Source organism: Oncorhynchus clarkii, chromosome 6 (assembly GCF_045791955.1).
Source record: "Oncorhynchus clarkii lewisi isolate Uvic-CL-2024 chromosome 6, UVic_Ocla_1.0, whole genome shotgun sequence".
Taxonomy (NCBI): Eukaryota; Metazoa; Chordata; class Actinopteri; order Salmoniformes; family Salmonidae; genus Oncorhynchus; species Oncorhynchus clarkii.
In genome coordinates this window covers 23,330,298-23,356,765 of record NC_092152.1, presented here as the reverse complement: position 1 = coordinate 23,356,765, position 26,468 = coordinate 23,330,298, and the positions used below count along the sequence as shown (strand labels likewise).

Sequence of the window (26,468 nt, the reverse complement as noted above, 5' to 3'; positions counted from 1 at the left end):
CTGCATGTTACTTCTCCTTAAACAAAGTGTTGTTTTTGATTAATAGATTTTTGCACTTTATTTTTTTGTATTTCAATCCAATTATATTTTAAAAATATTTCAGTTGAGTGGATGATAGAAAATTGCTATTATTGTTTTTTCTTTGAAGTAAATTTAGCCCACTTTTGCTAAAATAGAAAATATAGTCTACTGATGGTGCCTTGAATACCAGTTTCTTTCATTTAATGTTCATGTTATGGGGATATTTATATAAAGGAAATTTGTCTTTTGTGTCTGTTGAAAATTAAAGATTACTGACAGAGCCATAAGAAAATATTGCTTTATTTATCTGATCATATTGTAATATATTTGTTAGGTTTTCAGTAGGTTCAATTAGGTTCACTAGACTATATGCGTCATTTAAAAAATTTTCAATGAACATTCGAACAGTCCGGCCCTCGTCTTGTAGCTGATTTTTTTATTTGGCCCTCCGTCCATTTGACTTTGACACCCCTGCAATAGATGATATAAAATACAGTATAAACATATGAGATGAATAATGCAAGATGTGTTAACATTATTAAAGTGGCATTATTGAATTGACTAATGATCCATTTATTAAAGTGGCCAATGATTTAAAGTCTGTATGTAGGCAGCAGCCTCTCTGTGCTAGTGATGGCTATTTAACAGTCTGATGGCCTTGAGATAGAAGCTATTTTTCAGTCTCTCAGGGTCAGCTTTGATGCACCTGTACTGACCCCACCATCTGGATGGTAGCTGGGTGAACAGGCAGTGGCTTGGGTGGTTGTTGTCCTTGATGATCTTTTTGGCTTTCCTGTGATATCGGGTGCTGTAGGTATCCTGGAGGGCAGATAGTTTGCCCCCCCCCCCCCCCCGGTGATGCGTTGTGCAGACCTCACCACCCTCTGGAGAGCCTTGCGGTTGTGGGTGATGCAGTTGCCGTGCCAGGTGGTGATTGAGCCCGGCAGGATGCTCTTAATTGTGCATCTGTAGATGTTTGTGAGGGTTTTGGCTAACAAGCCAAATTTCTTCAGCCTCCTGAGGTTGAAGAGGTGCTGTTGCGCCTTCTTCACCACACTGTCTGTGTGGGTGGACCATTTCAGTTTGTCCGTGATGTGTACGCCGAGGAACTTAAAACTTTCCACCTTCTCCACTGCTGTCCCAACGATGTGGATAGGGGGGTGCTCCCTCTGCTGTTTCCTGAAGTCCACGATCATCTCCTTTATTTTGTTGACGTTGAGTGAGAGGTTGTTTTCCTGACACCACCCTCCGAGTGCCCTCACCTCCTCCCTGTAGGCCGTTGTTGGTAATCAAGCCTATTACTGTTGTGTCATCTGCAAACTTGATGATTGAGTTAGAGGCATGCATGGCCACGCATTCATGGGTGAACAGGGAGTACAGGAGGGGGCTGAGCATGCACCCTTGTGGGGCTCCGGTGTTGAGGATCAGCAAAGTGGAGATGTTGTTTCCTACCTTCACCACCTGGGGATGGCCCGTCAGGAGGTCCAGGACACAATTGACAGGGTGAGGTTGAGACCCAGGGCCTCAAGCTTAATGATAAGCTTGGAGGGTACTATGGTGTTGGATGCTGAGCTATAGTCAATGAACAGCATTCTTACATTGGTATTCCTCTTGTCCAGATGGGATAGGACAGTGTGCAGTGTCATGGCGATTGCATCGTCTGTGGACCAATTGGGGCAGTAAGCAAATTGAAGTGGGTCTAGGGTGACAGGGAAGGGGGAGGTGATATGATCCTTGGCTAGTCTCTCAAAACACTTCATGATGACAGAAGTTTAGTTCAGTTACCTTTGCCTTCTTGGGTACAGGAACAATGGCAGCCATCTTGAAGCATGTGGGAACAGCAGACTGAGATAGTGAGAGATTGAATATGTCTGTAAACACACCAGCCAGCTGGTCTGCGCATGCTCTGAGGACACGGCTAGGGATGCCGTCTGGGCCGGCAGCCTTGCCAGGGTTAACACTTTTAAATGTCTTACTCACGTCGGCCACGGAGAAGGAGAGCCCACAGTCCACAGTTCAAAGCGGGTTAAAAAGGTGTTTAGTTTGTCTGGAAGATTCCTGTATTTTTCCATGGGAAAACCAACTAGGCTCGTTATTGAACTATTTTCTTCATATTTACAGTTTGTTATTAAACCTGCTTGAAAATCTATTGCAAGACTTGAAAATGTCTGTCTTGTAATGATCAACAATCAACTTGACAGAGCTTGAAGAATTATTGAAAGAATAATTTGCAAATATTGTACAATCCAGGTGTGCAAAGCTCTTAGAGACTTACCCAGAAAGACTCAGCTGTAATCACAGCCAAAGGTGATTCTAACATGTATTGACTCAGGGGTGTGAATACTTACAGTGCCAGCCAAAAGTTTGGACACACCTACTCATTCCAGGGTTTTTCTTTATTTTTACTATTTTCTTCATTGTAGAATAATAGTGAAGACATCAAAACTATGAAATAACATATATGGAATCATGTAGTAACCAAAAAAAGTGTTAAACAAATCAAAATGTATTTTATATTTGAGATTCTTCAAAGTAGCCACCCTTTGCCTTGATGACTTGCACACTCTTGGCATTCTCTCAACCAGCTTCATGAGGAATGCTTTTCCAACAGTCTTGAAGTAGTTCCCACATATACTGAGCACTTTTTGGATGCTTTTCCTTCACTCTGCGGTCCAACTCATCCCAAACCATCCCCTGGGCCTGTTTTGCTGGGTCCTGTTCTGCTGGAGCCTGCTGTTGTGATGAGCGAGCCACTTGATGTGCGCTCCGGGCGAGAGTTTCAAAACTTCATATTTTTTGGGCGGCTAAAATGATAGGGTCAAACAGTAAAGTGCATTATCCTCATGATTCCTGTAACGAAAGTGTCTGTCCAGCCCCTGGGCCTGTTTTGCTGGGTCCTGTTCTGCTGGGGCCTGTTCTGCTGGGGCCTGTTCTGCTGGGTCCTGTTCTGCTGGGGCCTTTTCTGCTGGGTCCTGTTCTGCTGGGTCCTGTTCTGCTGGGGCCTGTTCTGCTGGGGCCTGTTCTGCTGGGGCCTGTTCTGCTGGGTCCTGCTGCTGTAATGAGCGAACCACTTGATGTGCTCTCCGAACGAGAGGAAAAAGGCTTCTAATTGTATTAAAGATTAAAAAGTCAAATTGCTGGAAATACATAGCGATGAAAACAACTACTGTTGTTCTCAGCTTTCTGTGGGTATAATTTGTATTTGTAATCTCTTAATATTGAACTCAGTAGCAACCACTGTATTTTACAACCCAGATATTTGATATGGCTTTAAATTATGAAGTGCACAAAATGCGCATTAGCCATTGTCATGAATTTTGAGCTGACAATAGGGTATTGTTGTTTGTTACATTTTACTGTTAAAATAGGGCTCCAGAATTCACCACATGAGGAAGTGAAAACTCTAAACACATTAGCTAGATCTCTAATTAAGCAATAAAGCACTCGGGTGTTTGTGTTATATAGCCAAAATAACATGGCTAAGGGCTGTATCCAGGCACTCTCTCGTGCCTTAATGCTTAATTAGAGAGCTAGCTAATTGTGTTTAGAGTTCACTTCCTCATGTGGTTAACATTAAAATATAACAAACAACAATACCCTATTGTCAACTCACAATTCATGACAATCACTGGATTAGGTTGCACATCAAAATATCTTGAATCATGCATTCCTGCTTGGACATGTTAGATTAAACAACTTATTTATTGAATAGCCTACCACCTCTATTACACAGTCTAAAGCACTGTGAATTACTTTATAAGATGAATGATAACAAAAATTTGGTGCTACAAAATCATGGGCTGGTGCCACTGAAAAAGTTGGTGGCACTGTGGAAAATATTAGTCTGGAGCCCTTGTCAAGGTATGTATTATCTGCTGCAGAGTAATGTGTTCTACTGACAATTTGGCTGTTGGGAAGATAATCGTTGTGTAAGAATTTCCACAACAGATGTTAAGCCGACAAATTTGCTGGTAGGACAAGGCTAGTATGTTTGTCCACATGGAAGTCAGTGATTTATGTTTACTATAGGTTAATGAGGCAATACAAATGTGATGTGACTAAAATATGACTAAAAAGGAAGGGCATTTAGTTGACTATTTTCATAATTTTCATCATTTTGAATAACTAGACTAAATCATTATATAATGAAAAAAAAATTGATAATGATATTTTAGTCAAAATGACTAAGACTAGACTAAATCTGAAAAGAGTAACAAAATTAACACTGATGCACACACACACACACACACACACACACACACACACACACACACACACACACACACACACACACACACACACACACATCACTAGTCACTTTAAATAATGTAACTTTAATAATGTTAACACATCTTACATTACTCATCTCATATGTATATACTGCTCATCCATATATTTATATGTACATATTCTTATTCCATCCCTTTAGATTTGTGTGTATTAGGTAGTCGTTGGGAATTGTTAGATTACTTGTTAGATATTACTACACTGTCGGAACTAGAAGCACAAGCATTTCCCTACACTCACAGTAACATCTGCTAACCATGTGTATGTGACCGATAACATTTGAGTTGCTTTGACTCACACGCACGCACGCACAGACAGACAGACAGACAGACATGAGTAGAAATTCAATGCCTTAGTAATGTTCACTTAGCTCCACCTGCAGGCTGTGTACTCCCATGAGAAAGTGAAGTTGGAGGGGACCATCACCCAGCAATCCAAACTCATAGACTTCCTCCAGGCCAGGGTGGACCAGGGGGGCTCTAAGAAGAAAAAGGTGAGACTGGACAGCTCACAATACAGGTACAGTGACACAGAGTGCATTACAGTAATACATAGAGTGGGGCAAAAAAGTATTTAGTCAGCCACCAATTGGGCAAGTTCTCCCACTTAAAAAGATGAGAGAGGCCTGCAATTATTAGTAAATGGAAGACATACAAGACCACTGATAATCTCCCTCGATCTGGGGCTCCACACAAGATCTCACCCCGTGGGGTCAAAATGATCACAAGAACGGTGAGCAAAAATCCCAGAACCACACGGGGGGACCAAGTGAATGACCTGCAGAGAGCTGGGACCAAAGTAACAAATCCTACCATCAGTAACACACTACGCCGCCAGGGACTCAAATCCTGCAGTGCCAGACGTGTCTCCCTGCTTAAGCCAGTACATGTCCAGGCCTGTCTGAAGTTTGCTAGAGAGCATTTGGATGATCCAGAAGAAGATTGGGAGAATGTCATATGGTCAGATGAAACCAAAATATAACTTTTTGGTGAAAACTCAACTTGTCGTGTTTGGAGGACAAAGAATGCTGAGTTGCATCCAAAGAACACCATACATACTGTGAAGCATGGGGGTGGAAACATCATGCTTTGGGGCTGTTTTTCTGCAAAGGGACCAGGACGACTGATCCGTGTAAAGGAAAGAATGAATGGGGCCATGTATCGTGAGATTTTGAGTGAAAACCTTCCATCAGCAAGGGCTTTGAAGATGAAACGTGGCTGGGTCTTTCAGCATGACAATGATCCCAAACACACCGCCCGGGCAACGAAGGAGTGGCTTCTTAAGAAGCATTTCAAGGTCCTGGATTGGCCTAGCCAGTCTCCAGATCTCAACCCCATAGAAAATCTTTGGAGGGAGTTGAAAGTCCATGTTGCCCAGCAACAGCCCCAAAACATCACTGCTCTAGAGGAGATCTGCATGGAGGAATGGGCCAAAATACCAGCAACAGTGTGTGAAAACCTTGTGAAGACTTACAGAAAACGTTTGACCTCTGTCATTGCCAACAAAGGGTATATAACAAAGTATTGAGATAAACTTTTGTTATTAACCAAATACTTATTTTCCACCATAATTTGCAAATAAATTCATAAAAAATCCTACAATGTGTATTTCGGGAATTTCTTTTCTCATTTTGTCTGTCATAGTTGAAGTGTACCTATGATAAATTACAGGCCTCTCTCATCTTTTTAAGTGGGAGAACTTGCACAATTGGTGGCTGACTAAATACTTTTTTGCCCCACTGTACATGACCATTTCTAGAGCACCTTTTCATGGACCTTTTCATTTTAGCCCAAATATTTTCTCAGAATGTTTTTCAGTGACAGTTGTGTGTGTGTTTGTGTATGTTTGTCCCAGGGTCTATTTGGGCGGCGCAGAGAGGACCTGCTGGCTGCCATGGCAGCCCAGGGCCAGTCCCAGGTGCCCCAGCAGGTATCCCCTGCACCCTCCATGAAGCCGGTGCCCCTGCAGTACAGTGACATGAAAGTGTCCCTGGACAAGGAGCGCTCCCGCTGCTCTGAGCTGGAGGATGCACTGCAGAAGATGAGACTGGAGCTGCGCTCCCTACGAGAGGAGGGTGAGGACACTGTCATCTCAAATAAACAGGAAATAATCCCACTGAAGACCACTGCTGTGGTCCAGCACATGCTATCTCACAACAAGCAGCACATCAAACTCACACCACATCAAACTTTCCCTTTATGATTTCTCTCTCTCTCGCTCTCTCTCTCTCTATACACACATCCAGCGGTCCAGTACAAACCTGTGGACCATGGTGGTACCCCTGACACCCCTGCCACAACGCGGCAGCAGAAGATGTCTGCCGTGGTGAAGTCTCCTGAGCACCAGCAGGGCCCGAGCAACCTGCTGGCTACCTCGATCTCTGGCCGCAGGAAGGAGGCTGCCCCCCCAGAGGGTGAGTCCTTCTGGAGAAGTAGTGGACATGGGAGTGTCTATGGGTCTTTCTATAAACTAGGGTACCAGTGAGGATTACCTACACTGGACAATTTGTAACAGCTCTTGATATGTTTGGTAAGAAGAATGCCCCTCTCCCCAACGGTGTGATTACTACCTCTGAGGGTTTAGAGCTTGAGGTAGTCACCTCATACAAGTACTTGGGAGTATGGCTAGATGGTACACTGTCCTTCTCTCAGCACATATCAAAACTGAAGGCTAAAGTTACATCTAGACTCTAGACTCTATCGTAATCTTTCACCCCAGCTAACCCTGATTCAGATGACCATCCTATCCTACTAGATTACGGAGACATAATTTATAGATCAGCAGGTAAGCAGCTAGATGTTCTTTACCATTCGGCCATCAGATTTGCCACCAATGCTCCTTATACTCACTGCACTCTATACTCTTCTGTAAACTGGTCATCACTATATACCCATCGCAAAGACCCACTGGTTGATGCTTATTCATAAAACCCTCTTAGGCCTCACTCCCCCCTATCTGAGATATCTACAGCAGCCCTCATCCTCCACATACAACACCCGTTCTGCCAGTCACATTATGTTAAAGTGTCACGGTCGTCCTCCTCTTCATCTGAAGAGGAGAGGCGAGATGGATCGGAAGACCAAAATGCGGCGTGGTAAGTGTCCATGGTAAATCTTTAATAAAGAAAATACTGACACTGCATACAAAACAATAAACAAATGACGACCGTGAAGCTAACAAAATAGACCTGTGCTGACACAAGCCTCTGACATAGACAATCACCCACAAACAAACAGTGCAACCCAGGCTACCTAAGTATGATTCTCAATCAGAGACAACTAATGACACCTGCCTCTGATTGAGAACCATACTAGGCCGAAAACATAGAAATGCCCCAAAACATAGAAAAACAAACATAGACTGCCCACCCAACTCACGCCCTGACCATACTAAATAAATACAAAACAACGGAAATAAAGGTCAGAACGTGACATAAAGTCCCAAAAGCACACACATCCCTGTGTCAATCCTCTTTTCAGTTCGCTGCAGCTAGCGACTGGAACGAGCTGCAACAAACATTCAAACTGGACAGTTTTATCTCAGTTTCTTCATTCGAAGACTCAATCGTGGACACTCTTACTGACAGTCGTGGCTGCTTTGCGTGATGTATTGTTGTCTCTACCTTCTTGACCTTTGTGCTGTTGTCTGTTTCCAATAGTGTTTGTACCATGTTTTGTGCTGCTACCATGTTGTTGTCATGTTGTGTTGCTACCATGCTGTGTTGTCATGTGTTGCTGCCATGCTGTTGTCTTAGGTCTCTCTTTATGTAGTGTTGTCTCTCCTGTTGTGATGTGTGTTTTGTCCTATATATTTGTTTCATTTATTTGTATTTTTAATCCCAGCCCCCATCCCCGCAGGAGGCCGTTTGCCTTTTGGTAGACCGTCATTGTAAATAAGAATTTGTTCTTTAACTGACTTGCCTAGTTGAATAAAGGTGAAGTAAAAACGTATAAAATAAGTCATTGATAATAATCTGCCATTTTTCTTCATGTCATTACATTAAGATATAAGGGGGATCATAGCTATATTCAATACAATTCACAAGTTGATTGAAATGTTTAACCCTTTATCATGGTTGGTGTCTTGATGAATTCCAAAATCGTGTGTCATAAAACACTACTTTTCTGTACATTTATGGCAGCGTTAGTTGTCGTTATATCATATATTAAGCATTAATCAGTTAAATTAGACATTGAACTTGAATCCTGTAAGAATCCTGGATCTGACTGTCTGACAGGTTTTTATATAGACATCTCAGAAATGCAGCGTAATTATATAACAGTTTGTGTATCCTTATGTTACAGGGTGAAAACTGTTTTCATGGGCACAAAAAAATCCAAAATAAAGAATGCAATTGCAAAATCGAATGCTTCTAACCGAAAGAGTCACCTTACCTTGATACTTAAAACCAAAATCGATACTGTCATTAATGTGGTTCTTCAATAACTATGCATAATACTTGTTGGATGCGCGATTGGTGTCCGGCTGATTAGATACACTGTGATATTTTCACACATCATCGGACCCAGGAAGGAATTTTCCAAATGACAGTCAAGTGACGGACAGCTGTTGTGATTTCACATGCAATGCAACAACCAGAGCCGGTCCTGACTTCCCTGGGGCCCTAGGAAAATTCTGCTAAGGGGCCCTCCTACCTGACCCGTGAGCCATGTAAACCATTTGCCATTGCCACACACTCACACCTGAGACCCCAGTGCTCCCACTACTATCCTCCCTCCTTTAAAACAGTTTGCTCCATCTGTCGGTCTAAGAATAAGTAGACCTATACAGAACAGAATGAGGTATAAACAAACAATATTTATTGAATAAAATATTTTCGATAGAATCTTAAGATAAGTGAATATTAACATAAGAAATTGTAGAAAATATAGAGCTTTGGCTCTGCTGCCTGGTAATTAGTCCAGTCCTCACAATATTATACAATTAGCTTTGGCTATACAATGTAAACATAAGCCTATAGGCTATGGCTGTAGCTACAGTGGGGCAAAAAAGTATTTAGTCAGCCACCAATTGTGCAAGTTCTCCCACTTAAAAAGATGAGAGAGGCCTGTAATTTTCACCATAGGTACACTTCAACTATGACAGACAAAATGAGAAAACAAATCCTGAAAATCACATTTGTAGGATTTTTAATCAATTTATTTGCAAATTATGGTGGAAAATAAGTATTTGGTCAATAACAAAAGTTTATCTCAATAATTTGTTATATACCCTTTGTTGACAATGACAGAGGTCAAACGTTTTCTGTAAGTCTTTTATTGGCCAGTCTGAGATATGGCTTTTTCTTTGCAACTCTGCCTAGAAGGCCAGCGTCCCGGAGCCTCTTCACTATTGACGTTGAGACTGGTGTTTTGCGGGTACTATTTAATGAAGCTGCCAGTTGAGGACTTGTGAGGCGTCTGTTTCTCAAACTAGACACTCTAATGTACTTGTCCTCTTGCTCAGTTATGCACCGGAGCCTCCCACCCCTCTTTCTCTTCTGTTTAGAGCCAGTTTGTGCTGTTCTGTGAAGGAAGTAGTACACAGCTTTGTATGAGATCTTCAGTTTCATGGCAATTTCTCGCATGGAATAGCCTTCATTTCTCAGAACAAGAATGGACTGATGAGTTTCAGAAGAAATCTCTTTGTTTTCTGGCCATTTTGAGCCTGTAATCAAACCCACAAATGCTGATGCTCCAGATACTCAACTAGTCTAAAGAAGGACAGTTTTATTGCTTCTTTAATCAGTACAACAGTTGCAATTTTAAAATGATACACTTGGATTAGCTAACATAACGTGCCATTGGAACACAGGAGTGATGGTTGCTGATAATGGGCCTCTGTACCCCTATGTAGATATTCCATTAAAAAATCTGCCGTTTCAAGCTACAATAGTCATTTACAACATTAATAATGTCTACACTGTATTTCTGATCAATTTGATGTTATTTTAATGGACAAAAAAATTGCTTTTCTTTCAAAAACAAGGACATTTCCAAGTGACCCCAAACTTTTGAACGGTAGTGTACTGTATACATATCCTTTTTATATTAGTTGCAAACCATTTAGAAATGTGTATCCCAATGTCACACATTGGCCCCGTTATTTACAGAAAGACCTTATGCACAGCTAACACACACACCACCAGATGAGACATCTGTGTGGGCCTCAGCAACGTGTCCATATTTCCATATAACGCAGTATATAATAAAGCTACTTGGAACTGCAATAGTAACCAGGCAAGCTTTCCTGATGGTCACTACCATCCTGCAAATATTCATCTTCCTCCTAATGCCTTAGATCTTTGTCCTTTTTTCTCACACTCAACAGAGAGAAGGAGGGTCACTTCTGAAAGTCAGTTCTCCTAACTCCGGAGCCCTCGGTTTTCTGTCCCATCCCTTTAACCCTCTATTCCGAATGGGCCAGATTTTAAAAGCTCTACACTGGGATCAAATGGCAGATCTTTAGGGCGGCAGGTAGCCTAGCAGTTACAACGTTGGGCCAGCAACTGAAAAGTTGCTGGTGCAGATTTGTTGTGCTCTTGAGCAAGGCACTTATCCCTAATGGCTCCTGTAAATTCCTCTGGATAAGAGTGTCTGCTAAATGTTTTAAAACATTTTGTTAACATTTAGAGTATGGTATGCTAAGTTTGGGTTTTTAATGCTTGTATTGGAGCTTCCACTTTCCAGTAATACCCCTTTACTGAATTACACAAGCTCTAAAGTTGGTGTTCACTTCAATGAATGAGTATGTTCATCAAAAGTAACTTTACATGTCTATGCATAATGATACATACATACATAAATCATAAAGAAATGTTTCTTGGTACCACCATGTTGGAATATTGTATCAATGCTCATTCCTGGCTGCTGTCAGGTAAATCATTGTAAAAATTAAATTCAAATCAGCAGATTGGATGATTAGACATTACCAGCTAACATAAAATCACCCTATCAGCTTTGGAAATCTGAAGCAATTTCCTTTACATCTGTTGACCTACACTCCAATCCATTGACCCTCACACAGCTATCTGCCCTGCAACTCAACCCAGACCTGCACACACTACATACACAGAGGTGTTTTCTTTTCAGCTTTTCAGCCTGTTGGAACATATGAATCCAATTCCCTCAATAAGAAGATTCCTGGATGCATGTGTTACGTTCCAGTCATGAACTGATGGTGGATGATGCTGTTAATATGATTGACCTTTTTACTTCAGATCCTTGTGAACGTTGTCTTGGTGATGCTTCCTGTTTGTTGCCTCACTTGCACAGCTGACATGGCATGGTGCACAGATTTGATTTATCATACAATCATTGTGGTTGCTATGGATACTTTCCCTACTCACTGTCTTCTCTGGCTGTGTTCAGAGTACGGCCATCGCATGAAGGACAGTCAGAGAGACAGGGAGAGGGGGAGGCAGAGCGTTCACCACAACACCCCTCACCGCTTCACTGTGGGACTCAACATGAGGGCTGCCAAGTGTACTGTGTGTCTGGATACTGTGCACTTCGGTCGTCAGGCAGCCACCTGTATCGGTATGTTACGTTCCAACCATCCACTCCCTGTCACGTTGACTAGTCATGGCACATTTCTGTTGAGCAAGGCTTTTTCAGAAGGGTAGCCTGTACAGTACTGTGTTTCTGGTAGTCCTTGTCTTTAAGTGTTTTATTCTCTCCTTCAGAATGTCACGCTTTGTGCCATCCAAAATGCTCCCGCTGTCTTCCTGCTGCGTGTGGCATGCCTGGGGACTGTGCCTTGCATATGGCTGAGGGGCTGTGCCGGGACAAAGGCAGTTCCCCTGGCCTGCAGCTCAAAGAGGCCAGTGGACATGTTCACCTGGAGGGGTGGATGAAGCAGCCCAGGTGGGTCTGGTAACTCTGGTGTGTGGACTTCATACTTTCTATTACTGTGAAACAGATTTGACTAATAGCGTTATACTATAGATCAACACTGCCTGTCTGCTTGCCCTTGATCAATGTAGACTGATCCTACTGATCATACTGTATTTGATATCATCTGAGATGGCTCTCTAGTGCTGAAGTATAATTGTAGACTACAGCATTACGCTCATCTGTCCCAGGTATTGATTGTCTGACTCTGTGTTAGTCTATGCTGCTCGCCCAGTGACAAACATGTGTGTGTTCTGCAGGAATGTGAAGCGTGGCCAGGGCTGGGAGAAGAAGTATGTGGTGCTGGATGGGACCAAGGTGACCATCTACGAAACAGAGCCCAGAGAAGGTCCTACAACTTTAATGTTCCTATAGTAAATTTGATTATGAAATACAGTGAGCTCCAAAAGTATTTGGACAGTGGCACAAATATCATACACCCCCCCCCCTCAATGCTAACTTCCCATGCTATTGTAATGGTGAGAGGTTAGCATGTCTTGGGGGTATGATATTTGTGTGTCTGTAACTTTCTCACTCAACATTATTCACGGTTCATTCAGAACTATCTGTAATCATGGTAGCATCCACATTAATGTAGGAGTGTTCAGAAACATATTATATTCTTATTTACAATAAAAGTGACTCCAAAATGACACAATACATGTCATTTTACCATTGATTTCTATTGGGCACAAAATGATCTGAAACACAACCAAAACAAACAGCAAATGCATCCAACAAACTTGTAGAGTCACAAGCTTAATGTAATCATTGTGTGCTTGGAATATGGGACCAAATACTAAACTTTTGAATACTTTAATAAACGTATAAGGGAATTTGGCCCAATACTTTTGGTCCCCTAAAATGGGGGACTACGTACAAAAATAGCTGTAATTCATAAACAGTTCACCCGATATGGATTCAAATACTCTCAAATTAAAGCTGACAGTCTGCACTTTAACCTCACAGTCATTGTATCATTTAAAATCCAAAGTGCTGGAGTACAGCGCCAAAACGAGAAACAAATTGTGACTGTCGCAATTCTTTTGGAGCTCACTGTAGGTCGAACTCCAAGTAGCATTTTTCAAAACAAACAATTCTTATTCCGCTGGGGTAACAGTGTTCTTGATGGCTGCCAGGTGGTGTATTTTGGTCTGTGTTGTTTTCGGTACATTTTGATTTCTCTCTGTTTGTGTTGTTCAGAGTCAGTGAAGCCGTTGGAGGAGTTTGAGCTATGTCTGTCTGATGTAGACTTGATGGTGCATGGTGCTGTAGGGGCGTCTGAGCTGCCCAACACCGCCAAGTCAGGTACACCAAACTTACTCACACTCATAGCAAAGCCCTGCCACGGTAGGTGAGCTAGGATAGTGCCTCAACTGGTTATAATTAGCGCTTTACTTATTGGTATCATGATCTGCTTAGGAATGGACTGTCTTCTTGTTCCCTCACTGTGCTGTGGTGTGTGTGTAGACGTGCAGTATGTGCTAAAACTGGAGTCCCACCCCCACACCTCGTGCTGGCCCGGACAGACTCTGTACTTCATGGCTCCCAGTTTCCCAGATAAACAGCGCTGGGTGGCCGTGCTGGAGTCTGTGGTGGCAGGGGGGCGAGCATCCCGGGAGAAGGCTGAGGCAGATGCAGTGAGTACCACAGTACTGTGGAGTTAAAGGAGTATAATTACTTACTAATACACACAAACACACTCAACCAATCCTAAACCTAACCCTAGCCCTAAACCTACCTGTAGCCTTAACCCTAGCTTCATGTCTACATCCCAGTTCAACCCTAACCCCAGGCACAACCCTAACTCTAACCCTAGCTTAATGTCTACATCTCAGTTCAACCCTAACTCTAACCCTAGCTTCATGTCTACATCCCAGTTCAACCCTAACCCCAGGCACAACCCTAACTCTAACCTTAGCTTCATGTCTACATCTCAGTTCAACCCTAACTCTAACCCTAGCTTCATGTCTACATCCCAGTTCAACCCTAACCCCAGGCACAACCCTAACTCTAACCCTAGTGTCATGTCTACATCCCAGTTCAACCCTAACCCCAGGCACAACCCTAACTCTAACCCTAGCTTCATGTCTACATCCCAGTTCAACCCTAACCCCAGGCACAACACTAACTCTAACCCTAGCTTCATGTCTACATCCCAGTTCAAACCTAACCCCAGGCACAACCCTAACTCTAACCCTAGCTTCATGTCCACATCCCAGTTCAACCCTAACTCTAACCCTAGCTTCATGTCTACATCTCAGTTCAACCCTAACTCTAACCCTAGCTTCATGTCCACATCCCAGTTCAACCCTAACTCTAACCCTAGCTTCATGTCTACATCTCAGTTCAATCCTAACTCTAACCATAGCTTCATGTCTACATCTCAGTTCAACCCTAACTCTAACCCTAGTGTCATGTCTACATCCCAGTTCAACCCTAACCCCAGGCACAACCCTAACTCTAACCCTAGCTTCATGTCTACATCCCAGTTCAACCCTAACCCCAGGCACAACCCTAACTCTAACCCTAGCTTCATGTCTACATCTCAGTTCAACCCTAACCCCAGGCACAACCCTAACTCTAACCCTAGCTTCATGTCTACATCCCAGTTCAACCCTAACCCCAGGCACAAATCTAACTCTAACCCTAGCTTCATGTCCACATCCCAGTTCAACCCTAACCCCAGGCACAACCCTAACTCTAACGCTAGCTTCATGTCTACATCCCAGTTCAAACCTAACCCCAGGCACAACCCTAACTCTAACGCTAGCTTCATGTCTACATCCCAGTTCAACCCTAACCCCAGGCACAACCCTAACTCTAACCCTAGCTTCATGTCTACATCTCAGTTCAACCCTAACCCCAGGCACAACCCTAACTCTAATCCTAGCTTCATGTCTACATCCCAGTTCAACCCTAACCCCAGGCACAACCCTAACTCTAACCCTAGCTTCATGTCTACATCCCAGTTCAACCCTAACCCCAGGCACAACCCTAACTCTAACCCTAGCTTCATGTCTACATCTCAGTTCAACCCTAACCCCAGGCACAACCCTAACTCTAACCCTAGCTTCATGTCCACATCCCAGTTCAACCCTAACAATAGCCTCAGCCAATAGCTGTCATTGATGTCAGGGCTGCCAGGTGGATAGGCCCTTGTTTCCCTTGGCTAATGTTTTTAAGGTATTTGCTCTGTCTAGCTGCCTCAAGTCTGACTCATCAAGGGTTAAAACATATTTTTTTTACTGTATGGGGTTTATCCATAATACTTTACCACCACAGTGCATTTACAATTACCATCAGTTGTTTTCTTTAACACAGCATACTTGTGATGAATATGATGCATCCATTAAATGTTTATGAATGATTTGTAGTGGTTTACTGCAGTTGTAAAGTTTTGTGAGCAAATCTCTGATGTCTATTGTACTGAATGTGTCGTTAATTGTCCCTCTTCTTCTCTCTCTGTCTCTTTCGCTCTCTCTTTCTCTCACACCTGTTTGTTGCTTTTTCATCATGTCATACTGTCCCTGTATGTGGGCATGTTTCGTTGATTTGCTGTATTCTGCCCGTTCTATGGGGTTTCACTGCACATCGGCTGCTGTGTCCAAAAGACAGATGGTTCTGCCTCCTCTGGTCCAGGTAAAGAGTCCAACGAGGCTGCTGTTATCTGTTTTCCTGTTGATACCAGACACACAGCCACTTAATACAGACAATTACAATGAAATTACAATCACAATACATTTTCAATTACAGTACTACATTAGAATTACAATATTGAGAACAATGCTGTGCATGTTTGTCTTGAATGTGTGTTCATCTTTCCTGCTGTGACCACACGCTGTTTTTCCCACAGTCCTTACTATTGTTTCCTCTATTGTCATATCAACGTTGTGTTTACTGTGATTGTCTGACTGTTATAGCACCTGGCAACTATCAGACATGATTGTGTTTTGTTTAATATCTTTGCTTAGATATATTGTGATTAGATCATTTGGTAGTCTTTTTGCTGGATATTGATTCACTTAAATGTTAGATTTCTGATGTTCTGCGAGGTGTGGAACTTTCAAGATGAATGAACACAGACTCATCACAAACCTATTACATGGATATAACCAGACCTATGCTTGTGATAGGCCTTCCTGTAGCCAGGACAAGTGGTCTGGAAGTACCATCAACTTTCACTTCTCCCATCCTGTAGCTTCTCTCTACCCCTGTTCACTCTGCCAGAATACACTGTCTCTCTACCCCTGTTCACTCTGCCAGAATACACTGTCTCTCTGCCCCTGTTCCCTCTGCCAGAATACACTGTCTCTCTTCCCCCTGTTCACTCTGCCAGAATACACTGTCTCTCTACCCCTGTTCACTCTGCCAGAATACACTGTCTCTCTGCCCCCTGTTCACTCTGCCAGAATACACTGTCTCTCTGCCCCTGTTCACTCTGCCAGAATACACTGTCTCTCTACCCTGTGTTCACTCTGCCAGAATACACTGTCTCTCTAACCTGTGTTCACTCTGCCAGGATACACTGTCTTTCTGCCCCTGTTCACTCTGCCAGAATACACTGTCTCTCTACCCTGTGTTCACTCTGCCAGAATACACTGTCTCTCTACCCCTGTTCACTCTGCCAGAATACACTGTCTCTCTACCCCCTGTTCACTCTGCCAGAATACACTGTCTCTCTACCCCCTGTTCACTCTGCCAGAATACACTGTCTCTCTACCCCTGTTCACTCTGCCAGAATACACTGTCTCTCTGCCCCTGTTCCCTCTGCCAGAATACACTGTCTCTCTTCCCCTTGTTCACTCTGCCAGAATACACTGTCTCTCTACCCCTGTTCACTCTGCCAGAATACACTGTCTCTCTGCCCCCTGTTCACTCTGCCAGAATACACTGTCTCTCTACCCCTGTTCACTCTGCCAGAATACACTTTCTCTCGACCCCCTGTTCACTCTGCCAGAATACACTGTCTCTCTACCCTGTGTTCACTCTGCCAGGATACACTGCCTCTCTGCCCCCTGTTCACTCTGCCAGGATACACTGTCTCTCTGCCCCATGTTCACTCTGCCAGAATACACTGTCTCTCTACCCTGTGTTCACTCTGCCAGAAAACACTGTCTCTGCCAGAATACACTGTCTCTCTGCCTCCTGTTCACACTGCCAGGATACACTGTCTCTCTGCCCCATGTTCACTCTGCCAGAATACACTGTCTCTCTACCCCCTGTTCACTCTGCCAGAATACACTGTCTCTCTACCCCCTGTTCACTCTGCCAGGATACACTGTCTCTCTACCCCCTGTTCACTCTGCCAGAATACACTGTCTCTGCCAGAAAACACTGTCTCTCTACCCCCTGTTCACTCTGCCAGGATACACTGTCTCTCTACCCCCTGTTCACTCTGCCAGGATACACTGTCTCTCTACCCCCTGTTCACTCTGCCAGAATACACTGTCTCTGCCAGAATACACTGTCTCTGCCAGAATACACTGTCTCTCTACCATGTGTTCACTCTGCCAGAATACACTGTCTCTTTCCCCCTGTTCACTCTGCCAGAATACACTATCTCTCTACCCCTGTTCACTCTGCCAGAATACGCTTTCTCTCGACCCCCTGTTCACTCTGCCAGAATACACTGTCTCTCTGCCCATTGTTCACTCTGCCAGAATACACTGTCTCTCTGCCCCCTGTTCACTCTGCCAGAATACACTGTCTCTCTACCCCTGTTCACTCTGCCAGAATACACTTTCTCTCGACCCCCTGGTCACTCTGCCAGAATACACTGTCTCTCTGCCCCTGTTCACTCTGCCAGAATACACTGTCTCTCTACCCCTGTTCACTCTGCCAGAATACACTGTCTCTCTGCCCCCTGTTCACTCTGCCAGAATACACTGTCTCTCTACCCCTGTTCACTCTGCCAGAATACACTGTCTCTCGACCCCCTGTTCACTCTGCCAGAATACACTGTCTCTCTGCCCCCTGTTCACTCTGCCAGAATACACTGTCTCTCTGCCCCTGTTCACTCTGCCAGAATACACTGTCTCTCTACCCCTGTTCACTCTGCCAGAATACACTGTCTCTCTGCCCCCTGTTCACTCTGCCAGAATACACTGTCTCTCTACCCCTGTTCACTCTGCCAGAATACACTGTCTCTCGACCCCCTGTTCACTCTGCCAGAATACACTGTCTCTCTGCCCCCTGTTCACTCTGCCAGAATACACTGTCTCTCTACCCCTGTTCACTCTGCCAGAATACACTGTCTCTCTGCCCCCTGTTCACTCTGCCAGAATACACTGTCTCTCTACCCTGTGTTCACTCTGCCAGGATACACTGCCTCTCTGCCCCCTGTTCACTCTGCCAGGATACACTGTCTCTCTGCCTCCTGTTCACTCTGCCAGAATACACTGTCTCTCTACCCCCTGTTCACTCTGCCAGAATACACTGTCTCTCTACCCTGTTCACTCTGCCAGGATACACTGTCTCTCTACCCTCTGTTCACTCTGCCAGAATACACTGTCTCTGCCAGAATACACTGTCTCTCTACCCCCTGTTCACTCTGCCAGGATACACTGTCTCTCTACCCCCTGTTCACTCTGCCAGAATACACTGTCTCTGCCAGAATACACTGTCTCTCTACCATGTGTTCACTCTGCCAGTATACACTGTCTCTTTCCCCCTGTTCACTCTGCCAGAATACACTTTCTCTCTACCCTGTGTTCACTCTGCCAGAATACACTGTCTCTCTACCCTGTGTTCACTCTGCCAGAATACACTGTCTCTCTACCCCCTGTTCACTCTGCCAGAATACACTGTCTCTCTACCCCCTGTTCACTCTGCCAGAATACACTGTCTCTCTACCCTGTGTTCACTCTGCCAGAATACACTGTCTCTCTACCCCCTGTTCACTCTGCCAGAATACACTGTCTCTCTACCCCCTGTTCACTCTGCCAGAATACACTGTCTCTCTGCCCCCTGTTCACTCTGCCAGAATACACTGTCTCTCTACCCTGTTCACTCTGCCAGGATACACTGTCTCTCTACCCCCTGTTCACTCTGCCAGAATACACTGTCTCTGCCAGAATACACTGTCTCTCTACCCCCTGTTCACTCTGCCAGGATACACTGTCTCTCTACCCCCTGTTCACTCTGCCAGGATACACTGTCTCTCTACCCCCTGTTCACTCTGCCAGAATACACTGTCTCTGCCAGAATACACTGTCTCTCTACCATGTGTTCACTCTGCCAGTATACACTGTCTCTTTCCCCCTGTTCACTCTGCCAGAATACACTTTCTCTCTACCCTGTGTTCACTCTGCCAGAATACACTGTCTCTCTACCCTGTGTTCACTCTGCCAGAATACACTGTCTCTCTACCCCCTGTTCACTCTGCCAGAATACACTGTCTCTCTACCCCCTGTTCACTCTGCCAGAATACACTGTCTCTCTGCCCCCTGTTCACTCTGCCAGAATACACTGTCTCTCTACCCTGTGTTCACTCTGCCAGAATATACTGTCTCTCTGCCCCCTGTTCACTCTGCCAGGATACACTGTCTCTCTACCCCCTGTTCACTCTGCCTTAATACATTGTCTCTCTGCCCCCTGTTCACTCTGCCAGAATACACTGTCTCTCTGCCCCCTGTTCCCTCTGCCAGGATACACTGTCTCTCTACCCCCTGTTCACTCTGCCAGAATACACTGTCTCTCTGCCCCCTGTTCACTCTGCCAGGATACACTGTCTCTCTACCCCCTGTTCACTCTGCCGGAATACATTGTCTCTCTGCCCCCTGTTCACTCTGCCAGAATACACGGTCTCTCTGCCCCCTGTTCACTCTGCCAGGATACACTGTCTCTCTGCCTCCTGTTCACTCTGCCAGAATACACTGTCTCTCTACCCCCTGTTCACTCTGCCAGGATACACTGTCTCTCTACCCCCTGTTCACTCTGCCAGAATACACTGTCTCTCTACCCTGTTCACTCTGCCAGGATACACTGTCTCTCTACCCCCTGTTCACTCTGCCAGGATACACTGTCTCTGCCAGAATACACTGTCTCTCTACCCCCTGTTCACTCTGCCAGGATACACTGTCTCTCTACCCCCTGTTCACTCTGCCAGAATACACTGTCTCTGTCAGAATACACTGTCTCTCTACCCCCTGTTCACTCTGCCAGGATACACTGTCTCTCTACCCCCTGTTCACTCTGCCAGAATACACTGTCTCTGTCAGAATACACTGTCTCTCTGCCCCCTGTTCACTCTGCCAGGATACACTGTCTCTCTGCCCCATGTTCACTCTGCCAGGATACACTGTCTATCTACCCCTGTTCACTCTGCCAGAATACACTGTCTCTCTTTAATACACTGTCTCCACCCCAACCTACCTGCACATAGACCCCCTCTCTCTCTGTTCCTATACAAACCCTGACAGATTCCCGACTTGACTGAAGCTAAGCCTCCTTTTCTCCCCCGTCCACCAGAAACTGCTGGGGAACTCTCTGCTGAAGCTGGAGGGTGATGACAGACTTGACATCAACTGTACTCTCCCCCTCACAGACCAGGTAATATAATGGCAAGCATATATTGGGCAACAGCCAACCAGCCATTGAGTGTTATGGGTAGATTTGTTTTTTCCCTGTGTTGTTAACACACAGTACCAGTCAAAAGTTTGGACACACCTAGTCATTCCGGGATTTTTCTTTATTTTTAATGCTTTCTACATTGGAGAATAATAGTGAAGACATCAAAACTATGAAATAACACATGGAATCATGTAGTAACCAGGTTTGTAGGCCTCCTTGCTCGCACATGCTTTTTCAGTTCTGCCCACAAAATTTCTATAGGATTGAGGTCAGGGCTTTGTGATGGCCACTCCAATACCTTGACTTTGTTGTCATTAAGCCATTTTGCCTTTGGAAGTATGCATGGGGTCATTGTCCGTAAGACCCATTTGCGACCAAGCTTTAACTTCCTGACTGATGTCATGAGATATTGCTTCAATATATCCACTTAATTTTCCTTTCTAATGATGCCATCTGTTTGTGAAGTGCCCCAGTCCCTCCTGCAGCAAAGCACCCCCACAACATGATGCTGCCAACCCCGTGCTTCACTGTTGGGATGATGTTCATCGGCTTGCAAGCATCCCCCTTTGTCCTCCAAACATAACGATGGTCATGTTCTGAGATTGATTTGTACTTTTCTCACCAAAGTACATTCATCTCTAGGAGACAGAACACGTCTCCTTCCTGAGTTATATGATGGCTGCGTGGTCCCATGGTGTTTATACTTGCGTACTATTGTTTGTACAGATGAACGTGGTACTTTCAGGTTTTTGGAAATTGCTCCCAAGGATGAACCAGACTTGTGGAGGTCTACAATTTATTTCTGAGGTCTTGCCTGATTTCTTTTGATTTTCCCATCATGTCAAGCAAAGATGCACTGAGTTTGAAGGTAGGCCTTGAAATACATCCACAGGTACACCTCCAATTGACTCAAATGTGGCCAATTAGCCTGTCAGAACCTTCTAAAGCCATGACACCATTTTCTGGAATTTTCCAAGCTGTTTAAAGGCACAGTCAACTTAGTGTATGTAAACTTCTGACCCACTGGAATTGTGATACAGTAAATTATAAGTGAAATAATCTGTAAACAATTGTTGGAAAAATTACTTGTGTCATGCACAAAGTACATGGCCTAACCGACTTGCCAAAACTATAGTTTGTTAACAAGAAATGTGTGGAGTGGTTGAAAAACGAGTTTGAAAACTTAAATCTAAGTGTATGTAAACTTCCGACTTCAACTGTAGCTGTCATCAAGGCAGAGAGTGGCTACTTTGAAGAATCTGTTTAACACTTTTTTAGTTACTACATAATTCCAATGTAAAAATCAGTAAAAATAAAGAAAAACCCTGGAATGAGTCGGTGTGTCCAAACTTTTGACTGGTACTGTATATTCACTTCATGTAGTGCCACAGTGTACAATACACTCTCAGTGATGTGAGTCTGGCCTCTCCCCTCCCAAAGATAGTGTTAGTGGGCTCTGAGGAGGGTCTGTACGCCCTGAATCTGATCAAGAACTCCCTGACCCACATCCCTGGCCTGGGCTCCGTCTTCCAGATCCACATCATGAAAGAACATGAAAAGCTGCTGATGATTGTTGGTGAGACAGCCGACTTGACTCCACCAGTGATAACAGCACATATACACAGTCTACTACTGTCTAATTTATTTGTCAGTCAGACTGAATTGAATATAGGTGTAATGTATGTGTTTGGCCTGTAGGGGATGAGAGGGCGCTGTGTCTGGTGGAGATTAAAAAGGTGAAGCAGTCTCTGGCCCAGTCCCACCTGCCTGCCCAGTCTGAACTGGAACCATTTATCTTTGAGACGGTCAAGGGATGCCACCTCTTCTCTGCAGGCAGAGTAAGTCCACTGGTTTTCAATGGTTTGGGGACATTGTTTCAGCTGGTTATCCCTTGGCAGAAGAAATATTTATCCCTTATGCTAGCTGTGTGGCTGATGTTGTGAATTTGTCTGTCTACAGATAGATAATGGGCCTTGTATCTGTGCTGCAATGCCGAACAAGATTACAATTCTGCGTTACAATGATAACCTCAACAAGTTCTGCATTCGCAAGGTGAGTATCACCTCAATGTGCACTACACACAAATAATCAGATGGAATGATAAACATAATTTTCTGGTTACAGAGGACATTTAATGAACCCTCAACAGCTCACATTGACTAGACATGCACCTCATTTATATTGAACTGTACCTGAAGAAACTCTGTTCCTCCTATCAGTTAATCAGTTGTATTCCCTCACTAGTCCCCTAACGCCCTCCTTCCTCCACCCCTCTATCAGGAGATAGAGACTCTGGAGCCCTGCAGCTGCCTCCACCTGACCAGCTACAGCATCATCATCGGCACCAATAAGTTCTATGAGGTTGAGATGAAGCAGTATGTTCTGGAGGGTTAGTGTTTTTTTTTTTGCTGTACAGTGTCTCTCAGTAAACCCACTGGAACTCATGTGTACCAAGAAATGAAATGTTGCCAATCCAAAAGTGCTACATGTAAATTAGCCACTCTACTGCACATTTTAAAGGTTGATGCCACAAAATCATTCCCATGACATTTCTTTATCTGTGACAGAGAGCGTGTTGTACTCTGTGTCGCCCCTGTAGAGTTCCTGGATAAGAAGGATGTGTCTCTGGCCTCGGCGGTGTTTGCTTCCTCCTGCCACAGCTTCCCCATCTCCATAATGCAGGTCACCAGCACTCTGCAGAAGGAGGAGTACCTGCTCTGCTTCCATGGTGAGATCTGCCTTGACATTTGCAATTTAAATAAATGTATCTTAACATCTGTGATATTGTATTACCTGTTTTACTGTACATATTGGAAGAAATAGTGTGTTGTATTTCCCACACACAACCTATGTACTGTATATTGCCCACAGAATGATTGTAAAACATTCCAAGGTGCATTCTTCTACACCATTGTTCTGTCACAGAGTTTGGAGTGTTTGTGGACGCATATGGACGAAGGAGCCGCACTGAAGAGATCAAATGGAGTCGTCTGCCCCTGGCCTTCGGTGTGTATAGAAAAGCTTTGTCTTCATACAGTACATTTCTAACAAAGTGGTATACGTTGTGGTGGATTTGACCCAATATTGTCATGACGTGCTACGAATGTGTGTGCCATGCCTTTTGTAATGGTACCCTTTCCTCTCGGTCTTGCACAGCTTACAGAGAGCCCTACCTGTTTGTGACATATTTTAACTCTTTGGATGTGATCGAGGTCCAGGGACATGCTGCACTTGGGTAAAGGAAAACGACTGAAATACAAACTTACACAATAAGAACTTGATTATGACAAATGCATCAGTATCCATCTGAGTATGTAACCACAATCAATAAGACAAATTGAGAATAACACATAGTACAATAATGTTCCCTGTCTGATGCTAATTGTTCTATTCATCCATTGTGTTAAATGGCAGACGTTATTGATTTATTTGTCCAGTAGGCCATTAAGCATGATGTTATTACTTCCTCTCAACTCACTGAATTGAATGTTGGGTAGTGCATTTCCAGACTTAATCCTAACCCTGCCTCTCTATGTACCTGTGTGTAGCCCTCCAGTGCTAGCCCACCTGGACATCCCTAACCCCCGTTACCTGGGTCCAGCCATCTCTTCTGGGGCCATCTACCTGGCCTCCTCCTACCAGAACAAGCTGCGGGTCATCTGCTGCAAGGGCAACCTGGTCAGGGAGTCTGGGGAGTTGCAGAGGACCGGCTCTAGCCGCGGGTGAGCTCTCCCTGTCATGTTCTAAACCTTTAGCTAATGGCCCTGTACCATCAGCTACTTCTATGGTGAAGGGTAGTACTTGCACATACAAGTAAACAAAGGAAACACTGGGTTATAAGTCTAATGCTAAATGTTGGAAGGGTATACAGTGCCACCTGCTGTTTAGAGTTTTCATTGCTGATACTTAGCAAAGTTTGGCAGCCAAATATATTTTAACTATTGTTTCAATTAAAGCCAAAATCTGTAGTCATGGTTTTATCGATCTGACTTTTGTCTCATTTGAGCTGAAACAACAGCCTATTTGTCTCCATACATTTGTCTTCTGCTCTGGCATCTACAGCAGCCCCAGTAAGAGAGGACCACCTACATACACAGAGCACATCTCCAAGCGTCTGGCCTCAGGCCCTAGCAGCCATGAGGGGCTTCACCGTGAGCCCAGCACACCACACCGCTTCCGGGAGGGCCGAACTGAGTTCCGGCGGGACAAGTCCCCGGCGCGCCCCCTGGACAGAGAGAAGTCCCCAGGCCCCAGACTGGACAGCCGCAGAGAGAGGTCCCCTGGGAGGTTTGACGACCGCCAACGTCTCCACTCCGGCTCTGACCGCCGCACACAGCTCACCCCTGTCAACAAGGTACCGTTACACAGCCACACTAGGAATTCTATCTCAATTACATCGACTGCCCAATTACATCGACTGCCCAATATTTTTATGATCGATTGTAAAGCTGGCACACTCAATAGTGCAGTACTACATATGAGTAGAGTTGATCTTCTGTGACCGAGTCTCTATGGCTATCTATCTCTGTATTTTAGGTGTGGGACCAATCATCTGTGTGAGTAACACAAGGAGAGGTTTAGGAGAGAGGAGCTGTGTGATCCTCTGTCCACTCTGCACATGGCTACACCATCTAAGGGTGACAAACCAGAAAACCCATCGCCTGTATATAGTGCAATCTGGATTCATATGCCAACACACTATTGCACTGGGGAAATGTCCTTTGACAATCTTGTCCTTTCTTATATGTGTATTCATTGCTATGGTCCTATGGCAGATAGTTGTTCAACAGAGCAGCATTAGCAGGGAACCCCTGTGGATCTAATGGGTCGAGGATATAAACCTTTATAAGTACTAAAATCAAAGTTGTAAATATTGTTCCAGTTTTTATAGCGAAAAGGGAATAGTAGGCTGGTACAGCCAAGTCTATATTTTTTAAGGACGTGTTTCTAATGATGTTGCAGGGAGAGAAATCTCATCTCAAAATCTCATCATCATCCCAGATGCAATACTGTAATTTTTGCTTTTCTCTGGACGGTCAATCATGCCAACATTTAATCACCCATGTACTGTACAAATAATATGGGTTCCGAGAAGGCAATACTCATGAGCTTTTCACTTTGAACTTGAGATTAAGGGCTCTAGTCAATCTGCATCGCAGAAATTCAGCTTTACAGCATGATTGAAATTTATAAGCAATGTTAGTGGTTTAGCGGAGACTGCATTCACGGTAAACGCTGCATGTCGGCTCAATCTGAAATTACCTTTACATTTCTATCATGGAATCTGTAACACTTCAGCTTTAAAGACTGAATAGAGCCCTAACTGTGCAGGATTCCAAATTCATTGTTCTACATGACCAGTCTTCTTTTTGATTAAATGGACTTTGATATCTAATTGCATATGATTGTTTAATAACAGTTAGTCTTACCATAATGGACAAAATAAATGTTAAGTATATTTAATACAAGGAACACTTGTAGCCTAAGAAGAATAAGACGCCTATAAACTTAGTCTTTGATTTGAACCAGCAGGCAGTGGAGCTGCTTATTATGGTACAGATGTCCTGTTCTTACTTCTGTGCAGTGAACTAACTATGAAGTCCAGTAATCGTCAGGGTTCGTCACTATTACCGCTTCTTTTTCAATTGATAAAATATTACATTTGTCACATCAGAAGAGCATGAGTCATTTAGA

The 26,468-nt window shown here is 44.1% G+C and overlaps 1 protein-coding gene across 1 annotated transcript in view; it reads left to right on the top strand.

The window, feature by feature from the left end:
• Positions 1-26,117, top strand: part of LOC139410814 (citron rho-interacting kinase-like) — a 47,865-nt gene extending 21,748 nt beyond the window's left edge. The window contains exons 19-38 of the mRNA XM_071156343.1: positions 4,691-4,801; positions 6,163-6,382; positions 6,554-6,721; positions 10,639-10,662; positions 11,679-11,846; positions 11,993-12,173; positions 12,461-12,549; positions 13,404-13,508; positions 13,671-13,840; positions 20,673-20,753; positions 22,215-22,350; positions 22,473-22,612; positions 22,734-22,826; positions 23,055-23,163; positions 23,374-23,502; positions 23,700-23,780; positions 23,931-24,009; positions 24,323-24,496; positions 24,837-25,128; positions 25,311-26,117. Coding sequence (XP_071012444.1) covers positions 4,691-4,801; positions 6,163-6,382; positions 6,554-6,721; positions 10,639-10,662; positions 11,679-11,846; positions 11,993-12,173; positions 12,461-12,549; positions 13,404-13,508; positions 13,671-13,840; positions 20,673-20,753; positions 22,215-22,350; positions 22,473-22,612; positions 22,734-22,826; positions 23,055-23,163; positions 23,374-23,502; positions 23,700-23,780; positions 23,931-24,009; positions 24,323-24,496; positions 24,837-25,128; positions 25,311-25,334 — 2,574 coding nt within the window. The 3' untranslated portion in view covers positions 25,335-26,117. The remainder of the gene's footprint in view (positions 1-4,690; positions 4,802-6,162; positions 6,383-6,553; positions 6,722-10,638; positions 10,663-11,678; positions 11,847-11,992; positions 12,174-12,460; positions 12,550-13,403; positions 13,509-13,670; positions 13,841-20,672; positions 20,754-22,214; positions 22,351-22,472; positions 22,613-22,733; positions 22,827-23,054; positions 23,164-23,373; positions 23,503-23,699; positions 23,781-23,930; positions 24,010-24,322; positions 24,497-24,836; positions 25,129-25,310) is intronic.
• Positions 26,118-26,468: the final 351 nt, after the last annotated feature.